At 42.1% G+C, this 14,914-nt stretch overlaps 1 protein-coding gene across 9 annotated transcripts in view; it reads right to left on the bottom strand.

Moving 5' to 3' along the window:
• Positions 1-380: 380 nt before the first annotated feature.
• Positions 381-14,914, bottom strand: part of AFF2 (ALF transcription elongation factor 2) — a 491,015-nt gene continuing 476,481 nt past the window's right edge. For all 9 annotated transcript variants that reach the window (XM_055106903.2, XM_008957891.5, XM_003806823.4 and 6 more), the window contains 2 exons: positions 8,533-8,723; positions 381-4,885 (listed from right to left, as the gene is read on the bottom strand). In XM_055106903.2, coding sequence (XP_054962878.1) covers positions 4,764-4,885; positions 8,533-8,723 — 313 coding nt within the window. In that variant the 3' untranslated portion in view covers positions 381-4,763. The remainder of the gene's footprint in view (positions 4,886-8,532; positions 8,724-14,914) is intronic.

Raw genomic sequence — 14,914 nt, 5'->3', positions numbered from 1 at the left:
CACACTGGGCTCTATTCTCAGAGACACTTTCGTAGCCACATGAGTGATGCAGGACAAAACCAAAAAGGTAAAGCATCTGAAATTCCCTCCGAATATGACAGCTGGCTTCCTGCTGCAGAGACTGGAGAACAATGAGTTCCCCAATAGGAGCAAACTATTCCCAGCTGAAAGCATCAGCTGGGGCATTCTTCAGGAGGCTTCCCACAGCTGGTCTGCATGCTGCTGCTCACCAGCAACTGCTGGCAGGCAGGCGAGCTTGAGCTTGCCACTGCAGCATCCTGTCAGGGGCCTGGACGTAGGCTTCCTTCACTTCCCCCTTCCCTCCTCAAAGTCTGATACAAATCACAGAGCCAACAAAATTGAGGTCACTGGCAAAAGAGTTTGAAATTTTGAATGATTTTTATTAAACACCATTAGTCTACACTGCACAGTTAATGAAACAGCAAAGCTCCAATCTCTTAGAAGAATGATGACTGATCATGGATCTAAAAAGCAGTTCAGTGTCCCCTAACCCAATGTGAGCACTATGAATAATTCTTTAACATCTCATGTCAGACGCAAAAAGGGGCAAGAACTGCAATCTGGCTTTGTGGGGCTTCCCCACCCTCCACCCCCCCCCCCACCCCCACCCCCTTTCTGCCCTCCCCACAATGCAATTTTCTTTTAGCTGGTAGATTACAGAGTAAAATGTGATGATTTTGGTAAAGAGGGCTTCTATATTTCTGAGGAGGAGGATGGAAAGAGAATTAATACTTTTTCCTTCACCAAAAATATCAGATGGTAGGATTAATGTCTGAGACCGGCCTGATTAGTCTCCTGCCAGGGTAAATGCTGATTATGAATACACAGATGCCACTTCTGTTGTTGGAGTCTACTAACACTAAAGAGAAAATGAATTAGATTTTAATTATGAGAATAAGGCTGTGCGAGTGAAAATGAGAAACAACAACAACAATAACAACAACGATGAAGAATTTAGTCTGCCAGTCATGTAACAGAACACTGACAACTGGCTCAATAATTTTTCCCCACAGAATTAAATTTGGGGGTGCTGAATTGACCCATTCATTTGATACTGTGTAGCCGTATCATCTTGCCACACATTTTTCTCCATGGGGATAATGATGCTTCTCTAAGCAAGCAGTTCATTGCTTTACTGAGTAGTCTTACCCAGTGATCCAGTTTGGTTCTCCCACCTGCCAACTCATGCAGGTGAATTTTATCATGTCTGTTGAGAAGTATGTGAGGCTTCACCCTCACAACTCAACTGATTCTGCCTTCAAAAATATTTTCCAACCTCAAACTCCAACTTCAACCTCCGGGATGCAAATTTGCATGAAACCGAATCCAAATTAGATATCTTTGGGAAAGATATGCTAGAAGAGTATCTTTCCAATGCAGACAAAATCTAATGAATTTAGTGATGTAATGTCCAAATGAAAATTCATCCATTTGGAAACGCAACAAAACACATTTTTAGCCAATGGTTTCTAATTTTGCAACTTGCTTATTGCCTGAAGATTTTGATCTTTTCATTTCCTTACATGGAAAAAAAGGCATCCCGACCTTAAGTCTTTTAAAAGTAGTAGCAGCTAATCTGCTTTTCCAATTATGTCATCCAAATATAAAACTACTAGTATTTTCCCAATGAGATTATTAAGTAATTAACAGTCTACAGGCTGGCTAACAACATGCTTACAGCTAAATTCTACCCGGAGGACCACACTAGTAAACCCTTTTCAAAGTAATCCTACCTACCAAACTCAGACAGTTATATGACAAAACCACTAAAAATCCAAAGTTAATTAAAAATACAAAGCCAAGCCAACATCATAACACAAACTTGTCAAACTCTCTGTGGTTGGAGCTTGGGTGACAAGTGAAGGCGTAGTGGTGGCCCTACCTGGGTCAAGTTGCAGGGCTGAGATCATTTGGTGTACTTGCTCAGATGGAGCTTCCTTTTACTCTGCCCTCTATTCTAACCTCCACGTGCTTATTTAAGTGTGTCTCACCAAGCCTCCATCAAGATCTAGAGGCACGATCTCTCACTGCCATCCACATGTCTCATATCCCTCCCACAAACTGGTATACTGAAGAGATTCATTTGACAGACTATCTCCATCCCTTAGTCCCTCAAATAGCTGCACACCTACGACACGCATCACCATTTACACTGTGATGAACAGAGTAACTATAAAACAGCAACAATCCTTAATCATGAAACTGAAAGATGTCTTATCTCAAGGGATAGGAAGGTAATTCATCCTCCATGTTTAATTAGTTCCTAAGCTGCTTTATAAATGAGTCTACTACATAATCAAGTGGTGATCCAGAGCTCGATTGTCAGATTTGGTCACTGTGCTGCAGACTTGGCACATATTTTACACTCAGTCACCAGAGATGACAGAGAATCCTCTTGCCTCCCTGTTGTATGTAAGTAGATATAACAAGTCACTGAAACTAGAACTACAAGTCTTTCATCCATGAGGCAATATGCTTGTTTCTCTGGGAAACTGCCTCAACATTCTAATGTCTAGTTTCTGGATGTGGGATTTCAAGAAGAATCTACTCCTAAATCCATGATGGTCTAGGATTGTGGTTTAGGTTGAACTTACAAGTCAAGCCAGTGGGCTTCATTATATAGTAATAGCCAGGCACTCTACCTGGTAAACCATGATAAAGAGAGAACTTGAGTCACTGCAAAGTCATCAGCTTAATTTTTATATGTGACACCAACCTTGGGTGTTCAGAGTCTTTAATGTTATCATTTTCCTCTTTTAAGAGGCTCAGAAAAGATTCTTTCAGGTTTCATTTGTGAGTGTGTGGATGCATAAGTGTTGTTGCTGAGACTGTAAACATAAAGCTCAACCACAGTGGGAGCATAAAAAGTGCTGGGTTCAGCTGCAGGGATGCTCCCATCAGCCATATTAACAACATGGCTTCAGCCATTGGAGTACAACTTCCACAGCCTTATACAACAAAAGGCCTTAAACTCAAAGATGACCAGAGCACAGCTCAAGTCTGGCTGTTTTGCAACTGGGGATATATCTAACCTTGACAATGAGAGTGCAGAGTCATCACCTGCTGTTTCTATCATGGACCTGCATGGCTTGCTTTAATAATCACACAAGTTTGCATCTTTCATGTGCATATCTATTATTTATCTGGTCATAACTCAGTGAACAGAATTTGATAACCCAGCATATTAAAGGCTACATGGAATTATATACCAGCAGGTAATTACCAGTAAGTAATGCATGGATAGTGTTTACCCCAAGTGTAAGAATCTTCTGGTGAGCTGGAACATCAAAAATGATATTTACATTGTGATGTTTAGGGACATAAAATGAATGTAAAGGATCATAAGGGGGTAGTCACAACCAGTGAGAAATGTCTCCAAATTAGGTGAATGGTTCCCAATGTTTAGGGCTCTTTCAAAGCATCTCAAGGTGAAGCACTACCCCACGACTCATTTAAAAAAAATAAAAGTTAGCTACTATTTAGAGAGTTTGGAGTTTTCTTAGAAATTTTCATGGAAATGATTCACAATAATATGGACTTTAATAAAAGGAGTAATTGTAATTCAGTCAAAAGTTAATGAGCCAAACAAAGGAAAAGGAAACACAGATAAGAGAAAAAAGAAAGTAGAAAACAGAAAACCTATAAGAGAGAAAATGTGAATAATAATTGAGGAAGTCCAGATTTTCAAGCCACTAGGAAGAAAACTGTATATTATTACTTCTAGGTAGTGATAACTTGACTTTTGTTCCCATAGATTTGAGCAAAATACAATTTAAAAATCCTGCCAGTTATGGACCCACTTACCAACTGTGTAAATGTTGTTGCAAAGGAGGCAGAGGTGTGAATTCCTTGTTGGACACTTTCCAGACCTCTCTTAACTCCCACTTGTAAGTCTAGAGTGTAGCATTTTGGCTACTAAGGCATGCATCAACCAAACTGTTCCTCAAAAGGACAGCTTTGCACACAGAGAACCCCAGGTGAGGATTTACACTTCAAATAATGGAGTTGAAAAACACTGATGCCAGCTGATGCCTAAAACTTGTCAAAATAAATGTTACCCTTTCTTCTTATCATTAAAATTAACAAAATAGGGAATCAGGAAAGGGATGCTAACAAGAAAGTCCTCTGGTTGTGTGGCATAGCATCTTTTTAAGAGTAGCATTGCTATGCTCATTTATTTTCTTGATACTCTTGATTTTATGATGTTGCTACAACATCTAACCAGTGGGTTTTGACAATGAAAATTCTCACCTGAAGATTGAATCTGTGGGATACACAAAAGTTTGACAGATTCTGAAATATGTTCTTTTCTGGGTATAAGAGTAGAGTTTGGGGGATGGTCCCTTGTGTCTAAGTTCTCATGTATATGTAAGACCACTTGTTGCATTTCTCAGGAGCCTGTCTTTATCACAAGTGCTTCCCATTCTTTGTTTTGGGTAGTGTGGGCTTAAAGCAATATTGTAGGGACTGTCATTCCACAAAGCACAAAAAGATGGTGGAATCTGAGAAATGCATATCAAATGCTAAAAGAAAAAAATGACTAAGTAATAAAACGTACACTGCCCTTAAGTTGTAGTGTCAACTTACAATGACTTCTGTTTTTTTACAGATAACAAAAGAAGCATAAAAACAAACATAACCAAAGAGAACTTTCCCCAATGAGTGGCGTTCCACCAGTGACCATCAGTGCGCTGGTAGAGGTAGAGTGATGGGTCGTGATGCTAGAGATCTGAGAACACCCACTACAACAAGTGGGCATCGATGCGCAGCCAACACAGTCCTTGGCGAACGTAGCGGACAAGATTGGTCATGCTGCTGTGCTGGGTCAGAGGCCCCATCAGCGTGTCCAGATCACCAAAGAATTCTGAAAAGCAGAGCAGTTCTCAGTTAGGCCTTTATATGATATCATGAAAATATGCACCACATTGAGAAGCTGCTTTCACACAACACCACAACCACATGGACAATGGAAATGTGATTCATTTGTCCATTCATTCATTCAACAAACATTTATAGAGTGCCTACTAGGAGACCAAAACTCCACAAGTTTATCAAGCCCTATTATTTTAATCTTTAGTGAGCTCCAAAAACTCTGCAGTACATAATAAATTTATGTTTTCATAGATTATACATTTATATTTAGAAAAGGGTATTTCTACACAAAATTGTAGGGAGCCATGGTCTATCTAATGGCAAGCTGTTTGTCATTCAATGTGTTAATGAATTGAAAATATCCTCTTTTCCTTTTGTCTAAATGAACCGAGTTTACTGAGTTTTCTTGGCATGGTCTAGACAAGGCCCATGAATCTGGACATTAATAGTAGCCGTCAGCCTCCACAGCTAAATAAACATCTAGGAGGAATTTGATTCTGTAAGTTTTCTTACCAATTTCACTGGGTATGGAAAATGGCCTGCAAGTATCTGTCACTTAACAACTTTTCCAGCCCCTGACCTAGGACATTAATGGTAAGAATGCCCAGCTGATTTCCCCTTGGTTCACTTAGGGAAGGGGGCAGCCCTGAGGCTACACTACTAACTAGCGCGACTGGAGTTTTGGAATGTCTGCCTTAGGCGATAGAAGTACTATGTGGGAAAAACTATATGATCTCTAAAAACTAGCTAGGTGTTCCCTTTTCATGTACAAATTCATTTGCCTGGCACTTAGTTATGAGAGAGCTCTCTGGCAAAGGAAGCAGCCTCAGCTATGTGCTGGCTGGCAGCAAGGAATCCGTGTCAGGGGGTGGGGTGAGGGGATAGGACTGGAGACTGCCCTAACGTGGGATGCTCTCCTGCCTTCTTGGAAAGTGATTTCCATGCATGGGTTACATGTGCTTGATTGCTCAGCAGATGGAATTTCATCAAACAATGCATTTACTCTTCATGTTATATATAACATATGGGATCCTTCTCTAGGTGTCAACCTCATTTGATTATATGATACTTTTTAACCTGTACTATGCAATAAAATAATTTCTGCTGATAAAAGAGTAAATTATTTCTGGCATCTAAAATATTTTCCTATGTAATACAGTATTAAGGAAAACATTTAAGGACCTAGTCATTGTTGAATGAATGTGAGCCTCATATGAGCCAGGATGTTCCCTGGGTATTCTGTACAAAGCTCTCTGTGGCATTCTTAATTAGACACCATTTTAATAACTGCTCCAAATGAGCAGTATAAGCAGCTGGGCAGGTAAGCTTCTAGACCAAAGGCCAGAGGGCAGCATAAGTGCCATTGGCTCATTTCAGCACCAGAACCTTCTACAATAAGCCATCTGCAGCTGCATGGTGGGCAGTATGAGGCAGGAGTGGAGACCTTTCACTGGGAGAACCAACTTCACCCATCTCCACTGGGTAAAAAACGTGCAAATACGTGGTTGTCTCCAGTGAGATGCAGAGCTGCAACCAAAAGGGAAGCTCTTCAGTTCTCTCTTTTCTATGTAGACAAGGTAGATGTGAATAGAATCCCCAAAGCTAAGTAGATCATAAATGACAAAGTATGAAACTCCAGGCTTTGAGCAGAAGATTTCACACTAGTCTTCTCCCCAGTCCACTGAAAACCCCAATGACAGCATTAACAGGACACATTTTCTCTCTGCTGGTGGAGTGACGGAGTTGTTTTCATTCAAGATGACACAGGGAATTTAGCAACTCTTTGACACACTGTGCTGACAAGATTAACACCATTTCACCCTAACATCAGCACAGCCATCACATTGCTCCTGGAAAGTTCTGAAGTTAGTTAATTTAGAAGGAAATACTTTTAACAGATTTTGAAAATGGATGCAATGATAAAGGAAATCCATAAATATTGAACTGCCCTCCAGTTACTAATACAAAATAAGAGAGAAATAGCAGAGGCAGACATGCTAGGCAAATCTTAAGATGTGTCTATCTTCACTTGCAATTCTAGAACCCCTGGATGAGTCTGGTTGTATAGGCCAGTTGTCTCTGAGTTTCCAGAGGTGTAGAAAAGTAGACAATTTAATAATTATCCATTGCTCAGATAACTGGTTCGGGATCTCACCAAATGTCTCTGAGGACCTGTCATTAATCTTGCTCTCTAGATGGGCAGTGTAGCCTATTGATTAAGAAATGAGACTCTGGAATCAGACACTTCTAGATTCCTGCTTCTAACAAGCAAGAGCTGTGATAACATGGGTGAGTTTCTTAATCTCATAGAGCCTCAGTTTCCTCATGTATGAAATAAGGGCAAATGAGACAACAAATGATAAAGCAATAGTGCAGTTCCTGGCACATAGAAATTGCTGCACAAACCTGTGGAACCAATACATGCAGATATTCCCAGGAGTCAGTGTAAATTTATAGCTGCATTGAGGGGTGAGGTCTCAAATTATGGAATGTGCTTTGTGAGCCACAAAATCTTTGAGTTATATAGATACATAATATTATGGAGTAAGGAAAGATAATAAATCTTTGTAGAATTTCTACCTTGAACTCAGAATTTTATACTAGGTGCTTTACACCCATTATTTAATTCAACCCATCTCTATCATCCATCTGGGACGTTTCACCATCATCATCACCGTTATGTCCATTATAGAGACAGAAGCTAGGAAGCAGCTCACAGATTTAATTAACTTGCCTAGGTTGCCCAGGTAATGCATGACCCAGGTAGGATTCAAACTTAAATGACTGGGTTGCAAAATCTGCATCCTTCCTATTCCAATGAGATGGTTTCCCCACATGCTCAGCGATACAGTAGTAATGGGTAGCCCACATTTGTCCCCACCTTGACTGGTGTGGAGCAGTCTGTGACTGCTGGGCCAGAATCAGCCAAGTCAAATGAATGGCTGGGACAAATGTGCAGTTTAATTTTACTTCCCACCTTCATTAGGGTAGTGAGGCTTTGTTGTGATCCTCAATGACAGCTAAGGTCACAGATGTCAGCATGAGTCACCAAAGACCACGGATTCACTCTGGTAAAGCAGGGTCCTCTTTGCATTTGTTTTGTAGCAAAGTTCAAGTGTCATCATGAACAGCACCCTGATTCTTCATCCCAGCCATCGGTGTGTGAAAAGTACTAGCTGAACTTTGGCCCTTGCTTCCAAATGCAAGCTGCGTTATCGTGTACTCAACTGGAGCTAATAATTATATTGAAGGTTGAAGGCCTTAGTTCAACCTCACCTCTCAAAAAAAAAATAATAATAATAACAGGAGCCAACAGGATCATAATTAATTGTAAACCATTATTTTTGTCTTTGCCTCTGTTTCTCTGTGTTGATCTTTGTCAGTGAGTGAAATTCAAAACACATCACAGTTCAAATTAGTTTAAGCTTTAAAGGAGGACAAAATTCCAGGGCTTTTTTATGCTCTCAGGAATAATAGGTCACTGTGTCAGCCCTGAGCGAACTCTGTCTTCCCTTATCTAAGTTCTGGAAATCAGAGAGACAGAAAGCTATAAGGCCACCAAGTACAACTCAAGTCCTTCAAAGTGAAGTTAACTCCATCATGGTCTGTGAGCTATATGGGTAGAACAGATGAGCATACCTTTGTTTTCTCTTGTCAGTTTGTCGGCCATATCCCAGTGTTCATAGCCCCGTAACACATTGCTAGTGATGTTGACGTGGCTGGCAGCCATGTGGTGAATGCGCTGGGGAATGGTGACTGGGCCATTGTTACAGTTCCCCATTGCGTTGATGGGGGAGACGTTGTTGAGAGACACTGGGGATGGAGTGTTCCTGGGGAATGGAAAGAGACAAGCCTTGTTAGGCTGGTAGGAAAGAGTGACAGTGGGGTTCTAGGCCTTCCCCATCATGCTGGGATCTCATCAGAATGCCATTTGCTGGAGTGAAGTTTAGCATAGCGTACACATGTGAAGCCCCAACAGAGTGGAGCTTGTTCTGACATCCCACTGACTCTTCTCACGGTACAGCTACAGCTTTTGTCAATGCAATAGCTTTTGTCAACACAATAGCTTTTTCCAGGGGCTCTAGTGGATACAGAGATTATTACCACCCCATACCTGCCTCATCTGACCAAGCCACCCAGAGCTACAGTGCCAGACTATAGAATGAGGCCCACTCTTCTTCTTTTCTAACATTAAACACCAAAGTCTCCACTGCCTTTGACCACCACCGAGGGCTCCATGCACACCACTGCTTTTGTCTTCAAATACCAGAGAGGGCTGGGTGGATATTTCTCTGGCATTAATTCTACCCACAAATATAGCTCTTCCTTTGAATACATATAACAAGTGTTGTGATGTTTCAGAGAAAGAAACAGCTCAGAGCTATGATGATTTCTCTACCTGCTGCCGGAACAGCTATCAGCAGTTAGAAAACACTTGATGTCCAATATTGGTCTATCATCAAAGTGTTTTGTGGAAACCACAATGTCAGTTTGCTCCAAATACTGTTACCACAATAAGCAAAGTGCAATTCTTACAGCCCCCCAAGGAGCAGTATTTGGGAAGCTGGGAAAAGTAGTATTCTCTCTCTTTAGGATTCTTTAAGACATGCTACAGAGATGGGCTGTTAATTGCTGACTATTTACCTGCATGCTGATTTATAAAAAGAAGTCTTCAGAGTTTCCACTTCAGAGAGTACCAGTGTTTAGACACACATTTTCATTATATTCTTTAATATTCGCAACAAGGAGTCACCTGCTGGCTGTATACAGCATGGGGGTCGTTTTTCTTCCAGGGCCCAGGGTTAGATCTGGCTACCTAAGGAACCCGAAGGCTTGCCCAGGAACAGTCACTAAAGCAAGGTCTGTGTGCCCCTCTGGTTCTCTATCCTCCTCCAGTCACACTATGAACATCTGCCCAGGCAAACGCATCAATTTTTCAGGACAGAACATAATGAGTGAGTAAATGAAATGGAGGGAAGATGTCTTTAGGACTCCATGAGTCTGCATGTTTGAAAGAATCTCTTCATTATTCCTCTGAACACACCTTATCACACAATCAAGGAACTCTGTCTTCTGCCCCACCCCCCACCCCCTTACCAGTTGCTATTGTTGGCAACTCTAGTTTTCCAGTGTGGCTCCCAGAACAGATGTGCACCCTGACGGGCAGCACATACAGATGATTTGGGGAAACAGCAATTGTAGCATACCAAAATGCTGAAATGCTGCTGACTAGATCTGGGAACAATTACAACTGCAATGCTCTTGAGACTCACACAGGCTGTGCCTACAGCTATAGGACAGAGTTGGACCATTTCTGCAAACCGTGTATTTTCTGGTATGTTCTGGTCTGGTCTGAGGGAGCAAGTTCATCCTCACACTTGCTCTGTGCTTGTCTGGTGTGAATGGGTTCGAGAGTGTTTCTGCTATGTTTATAATTTCTGAGCTACTTCGTCACTTCTTGATAGAAAGATTTATTCTTAAGGTAGGAGTGGGATGAGGAGATGTCCAAGCTAAGGGGTCTAGGCACAGAAGACAGTGAAATGACAAAAAGGCAGTGAAAGCTGGGTTTCTTTGTTGTGGTAGGTTGCAAAAGCTATTTCCTAGTCTTTTTCCCCAGTGTTAGTCATTAACTCTTAAATGTCAATTTATGGCAAGAAAGAAAGACTTTCTCATTTGTAATTCTTAGAGAAAATGACGAAGTTGTCATGTGCCACAAATGTTGAAAGAAGTTAGAAAGGCATGTGACGTGTGCCTGTAGTTGCAGCTACTCGGGAGGCTGAAGCGAGAGGATCGCTTGAGCCCAGGAGACTGAGGCTGCAGTGAGCCATGATCGCACAACTGTGCTCCAGCCTGGGAGTCAGAGCAAGGCTGTATCATAAAAAAAAAAAAAAAAAAAAAGGCCAGGCACAGGGGCTCATGCCTGTAATCGCAGTACTTTGGGAGGCCAAGGGGGTCGGATCACCTGAGGTCAGGAGTTCGAAAACCAGCCTGGCCAACATGGTGAAACCCCGTCTCTACTAAAAATACAAAAATTAGCTGGGCTTGGTGGCACACGCCTGTAGTCCCAGCTACTTGGGAGGCTGAAGCAGGAGAATCACTTGATCTGAGGAGGCAGAGGTTGCAGTGAGCCAAGACACTGCACTCCAGCCTGGGTGACAGAGTGAGACTCCATCTCCCAAAAAAAAGACAGAAAAAAAGAAAACAAAAGGGAAAGAGAGACCACATGGTGCAGGGAAAGAGGTGCTGGAATCCCAGGAGATGTGGACTCTAGCCCTGGCCCTGCCATAAAATTGCTGTGTGCCCCTGAGCATATCCCTTCTCCTTGCTCGGCCTTACTTTTCTTGACTGCAAGAAAAGGTTGGATTCAATGATTTCCAATCATGTCCAGGAGTCACAGGAGAAACCAAATCATCTCTCTTTACCACATACATCTTGAAAAGCCCTTTTTACTTTATTACACTGAAGTGTTATTGGGGACTTTTCTCCCTACTATTCTCTAATTTATTTATTTTAAATACTCAGTGGTGGAGGCAAGAACAGCTAGGATAAGTGTCTGTTTTCAATTGTTACTGTTCTCACACCAGGCTCTAAGGTCTGACATATTCTGATGCACATGTCTGCACACTACCTTGTGCTCATTAAATGAAAACCTGCCTAAGAAGTTGTGACTGTGGCTAAGAGAGGGCTGATGCAGGGCCCACTCACTTCAGTGTGCTCTCCAACTCTGACTTAGCTCTCATCACTGCGTGGGGTTTCCCTTCCTGTTCTTTGTGTGTATCTGCTTGCAGATCTCACCCTTTTCTCCACATTTCCATGGCACATGCAAATGAGCATGCACACAGAAGCACATGCTTCCCACCACTTCCGCCACTACCACCCTGGTCCAACCCACCATCCTCTCACCTCTAAGCCACACCCTGCCATGCTGTTCCTTGAACTTGTCAGGCATGCTCCCTCCTGCTTCAGAGGCAGCTGCCATCCCTCTGCTTGGAAGAAACTCCTCCACTATTGCCATGGCTTTCTCTACCATCATCCTTCTCTAAAATCCCTACTCAAGATTCAGCATGGTACCACTGCTCCCTCCCCTATCCTCAGCAGCCCTTTCTGCCTGCCTTCCTTGTTTCAGTTTTCTCCATGACACTTCCCACAACCTAGTATGCCACATGTTTGTTGTTATCTTTCTCCTTCAACAGAATGTGACCTTGATGAGGGCAGTTTTTTTTGTTTTTTGTTTTTTGTTTTTTTTTGTCTATTTCACTCTGTGCCATACTTCAGTATCTAGAACAGTGTCTGGCGTATATGTTCTCAATGAACACCAGTTGAATAAATGAATGACTTGCTTCTATTCTTTGTTTAGTATCTACTACATATAAAGTGCTCTGGAAGGTAGAAGGAGAAGAGCATATATAGCATGAGGAGAGGGGATATGTCTACAAAAGGCCTGGCAGAGTGTCTCACACAAGGTAGGCACTCAATAAATATTTGGGGAATGATAGGATGGATGGCTACTTATTGCAAAAGAGCAAAGAGTATAATAGAGGAGCAAATTACATTCTTTTCTGGCAATCTGGAGTAAGTGCCAAAACTGTGGTGGTAACCAAGTGCTGTGGGAATTCTAGAGGTAGGATCATTATCTTTTCTAACTTAAATAGGTAACAATTACAACAGTAATCATGGCAACAGTAGCTGCAGCAGCCATCATTTGTCGCACAGTCTCTATGTGCCAAGCATAGTTCAGGGCTTCACCAATATTCTGTCCAAGCCTCACCATAACTCTGCAGGGAAAGTTCTGCTGCCACTGTTTCTGGCCTCAGAGAAGTTCAGCTCCGTCCTGAGGGCCACAGAGCCCAGAGAGCCAAAAAGCCAGGATCTAATAGCAGGTCCATTTTCCTCCAAAGCCCGTTCTCTTCATTCTCTTTCCATTCCACCATGTCACCTCAAAGTCCTGCCATCCATGTTTGCCCAGCTTCTTTCTTTTTATTATCTCTCTGTGACATTCGAAATTGTTGCTCAGCCTTTTTAAACTCTCCACAATGTGGATTCCAGAACCCTGTGTCAAGAGTCAGCAAATCTGGCCCATCTTGTGTTTCTGTATGGCCTGTAAGCTCTGAATAGTTTGCGAAAGATGAACATTTGCAATCGATTTGTTGAGAGGGAACACTAACTTTGAACCCCAATTAAGCAAAATGTTATGAAAAAGATTTACATTCTTCTCACCAATAGACTTGTATTTCAAAAATTATACGTAATTGTTATTATATTTTGAATCTTATCAGTAAAAATTTTGTGAAAATTTGTTTTCTCTCATATTTTTCTACATAGTAGCCTTGGTTTCACCTCTTAGCACAAAGCCCAAAATATATAGTGTCTGGTGCTTTAAATAAAAAGTTTCCTGGCCCCTGCTGTAAACTCAGCAGATTTTTCTGCTTCTCCTTCCAATTGCTTCTTTGCACTTTCTTTCTCCAGCTTCCATGGAAGCAGTTCCTGAATGTCTGTTCTTAACCCTCTGCTCATCTCTCCATATAATTTCCTGCAGAGCCCTTAACCACCTCTGGGCAGCTGACTTCCCCAGTTGCTAGCCAGCCTAGGAGGGTTTGAAGTCAGAGGGTGCTGCTCCTGGAAGGTGCTGTGAGAGCCCTCCATGGAGGACACCACCCTCATTCACAGAGAAACAAGGCCATAATCTTGCTTGCAGACAAGAAGCCCTTCCTGGTCACGCAGGGAGGCCCAAGCTCCTTCTCCTAGGCTTCCACAGCACCTTGTTCATACCTGTCACCTCCTTCCACTGGACTGTGTGCTTCTGGAGTGCAGGGACCATATCAAATTCAGCTTTCTGTCCCCAGCCCATCGTGCTGCAGATGCACGCAAAGCATTTGCTGAATGAACGAGACATAACCCCTGAGTGACTGTTTTGAGTTGTCTCAGTCAAAAGCTCTGTGGCCTACCAAAGGGAATGTGCTTTCTTCATGCAAAATCTGCTTAAGAATCATTTCAGGAGGCTTTTCATGCAACTTCCCAAGCTTAGGTTGTGTTTGAGTTCTTGCGTTTCAGAATTTTTTTTAAAAAAATGCTTTTTTCCCCAGTGATTCTTTAATAGCTGCTTACCTGCCCTTGCCCTTACTTTACTCTGTGCTCAGGGAAAACAGAGCTGGGCCTTTCTCCGGTTATTTTTATTTTCTGAACTTATTTTTTCTCTTAAGAGAGAAGCACTCTTTCCCTTTTGTTCGTCAATATAAGAGTAAGACCTAATTCAACATTTTAAACAGTGCTTCCTTTCAGTGAAGTAATTGAGTTAATGTGTAGTTTTCAATGGATCTGTTCCCTCGCACTGAATGTTTTTATGATTTCAAAGTAGAGTTCATTGTCCCGTTGCTTTTGGAGTACGTTTTCTAGATATTTATAAAGTGGCAGTAGAGACTGTTTTATTCTTGAAGAAATTATTTTGATCAGAGATGCAGGAATTTTGAAATAATGAAAAACTGAAAAAGCAGCTTGGAGTTATAAAGCGGTCTATGTCCACAGTCATCTAGTTTCCCTTCCCATCACTGAGGGGTGTGGGCTTGGGCTGGTGAGGGGTATTTGGGAATCAGAGGAGAAACTGATGCTCAGGCAAGTTAGCTAACTTCACAGCTGACACAGAACTGGGATTCGAACTCACTCTCTATAAGAGACATCTCTTCAGTGGGACTTCGAGGGCATTGGGTCCAACCCCTTCATTTTAGCGATAAAGAACAAGCCCAGATAGAGGAAGGAGCCCTCTTAGCTTACCCTGTAAGCCAAGGGCAGCTTCAGCACCACGTCAACGGTTTTTGGGCCCCTACTCCACTGCTATTAAGACTGAGCTGTCCCAAACAGATAGAACTCTAAATAAGGCCTCAGGCGCAGGTGAGTTCCCTGAGCCTCCAATCAGCATTATAGTGGATGCTTTTCTATCTTAGGCTAGGGCATTTTAGTATTAATATAAAAATTATCATGAAGGCTTGGATAATTGGCTGAGCAAGTGCCTTCACATTTTCAGCAC

Source organism: Pan paniscus, chromosome X (genome assembly GCF_029289425.2).
Source record: "Pan paniscus chromosome X, NHGRI_mPanPan1-v2.0_pri, whole genome shotgun sequence".
Lineage (NCBI taxonomy): Eukaryota > Metazoa > Chordata > Mammalia > Primates > Hominidae > Pan > Pan paniscus.
Note: the sequence above shows the minus strand (reverse complement) of the source record. Positions and strands in the feature narration are given on the sequence as shown.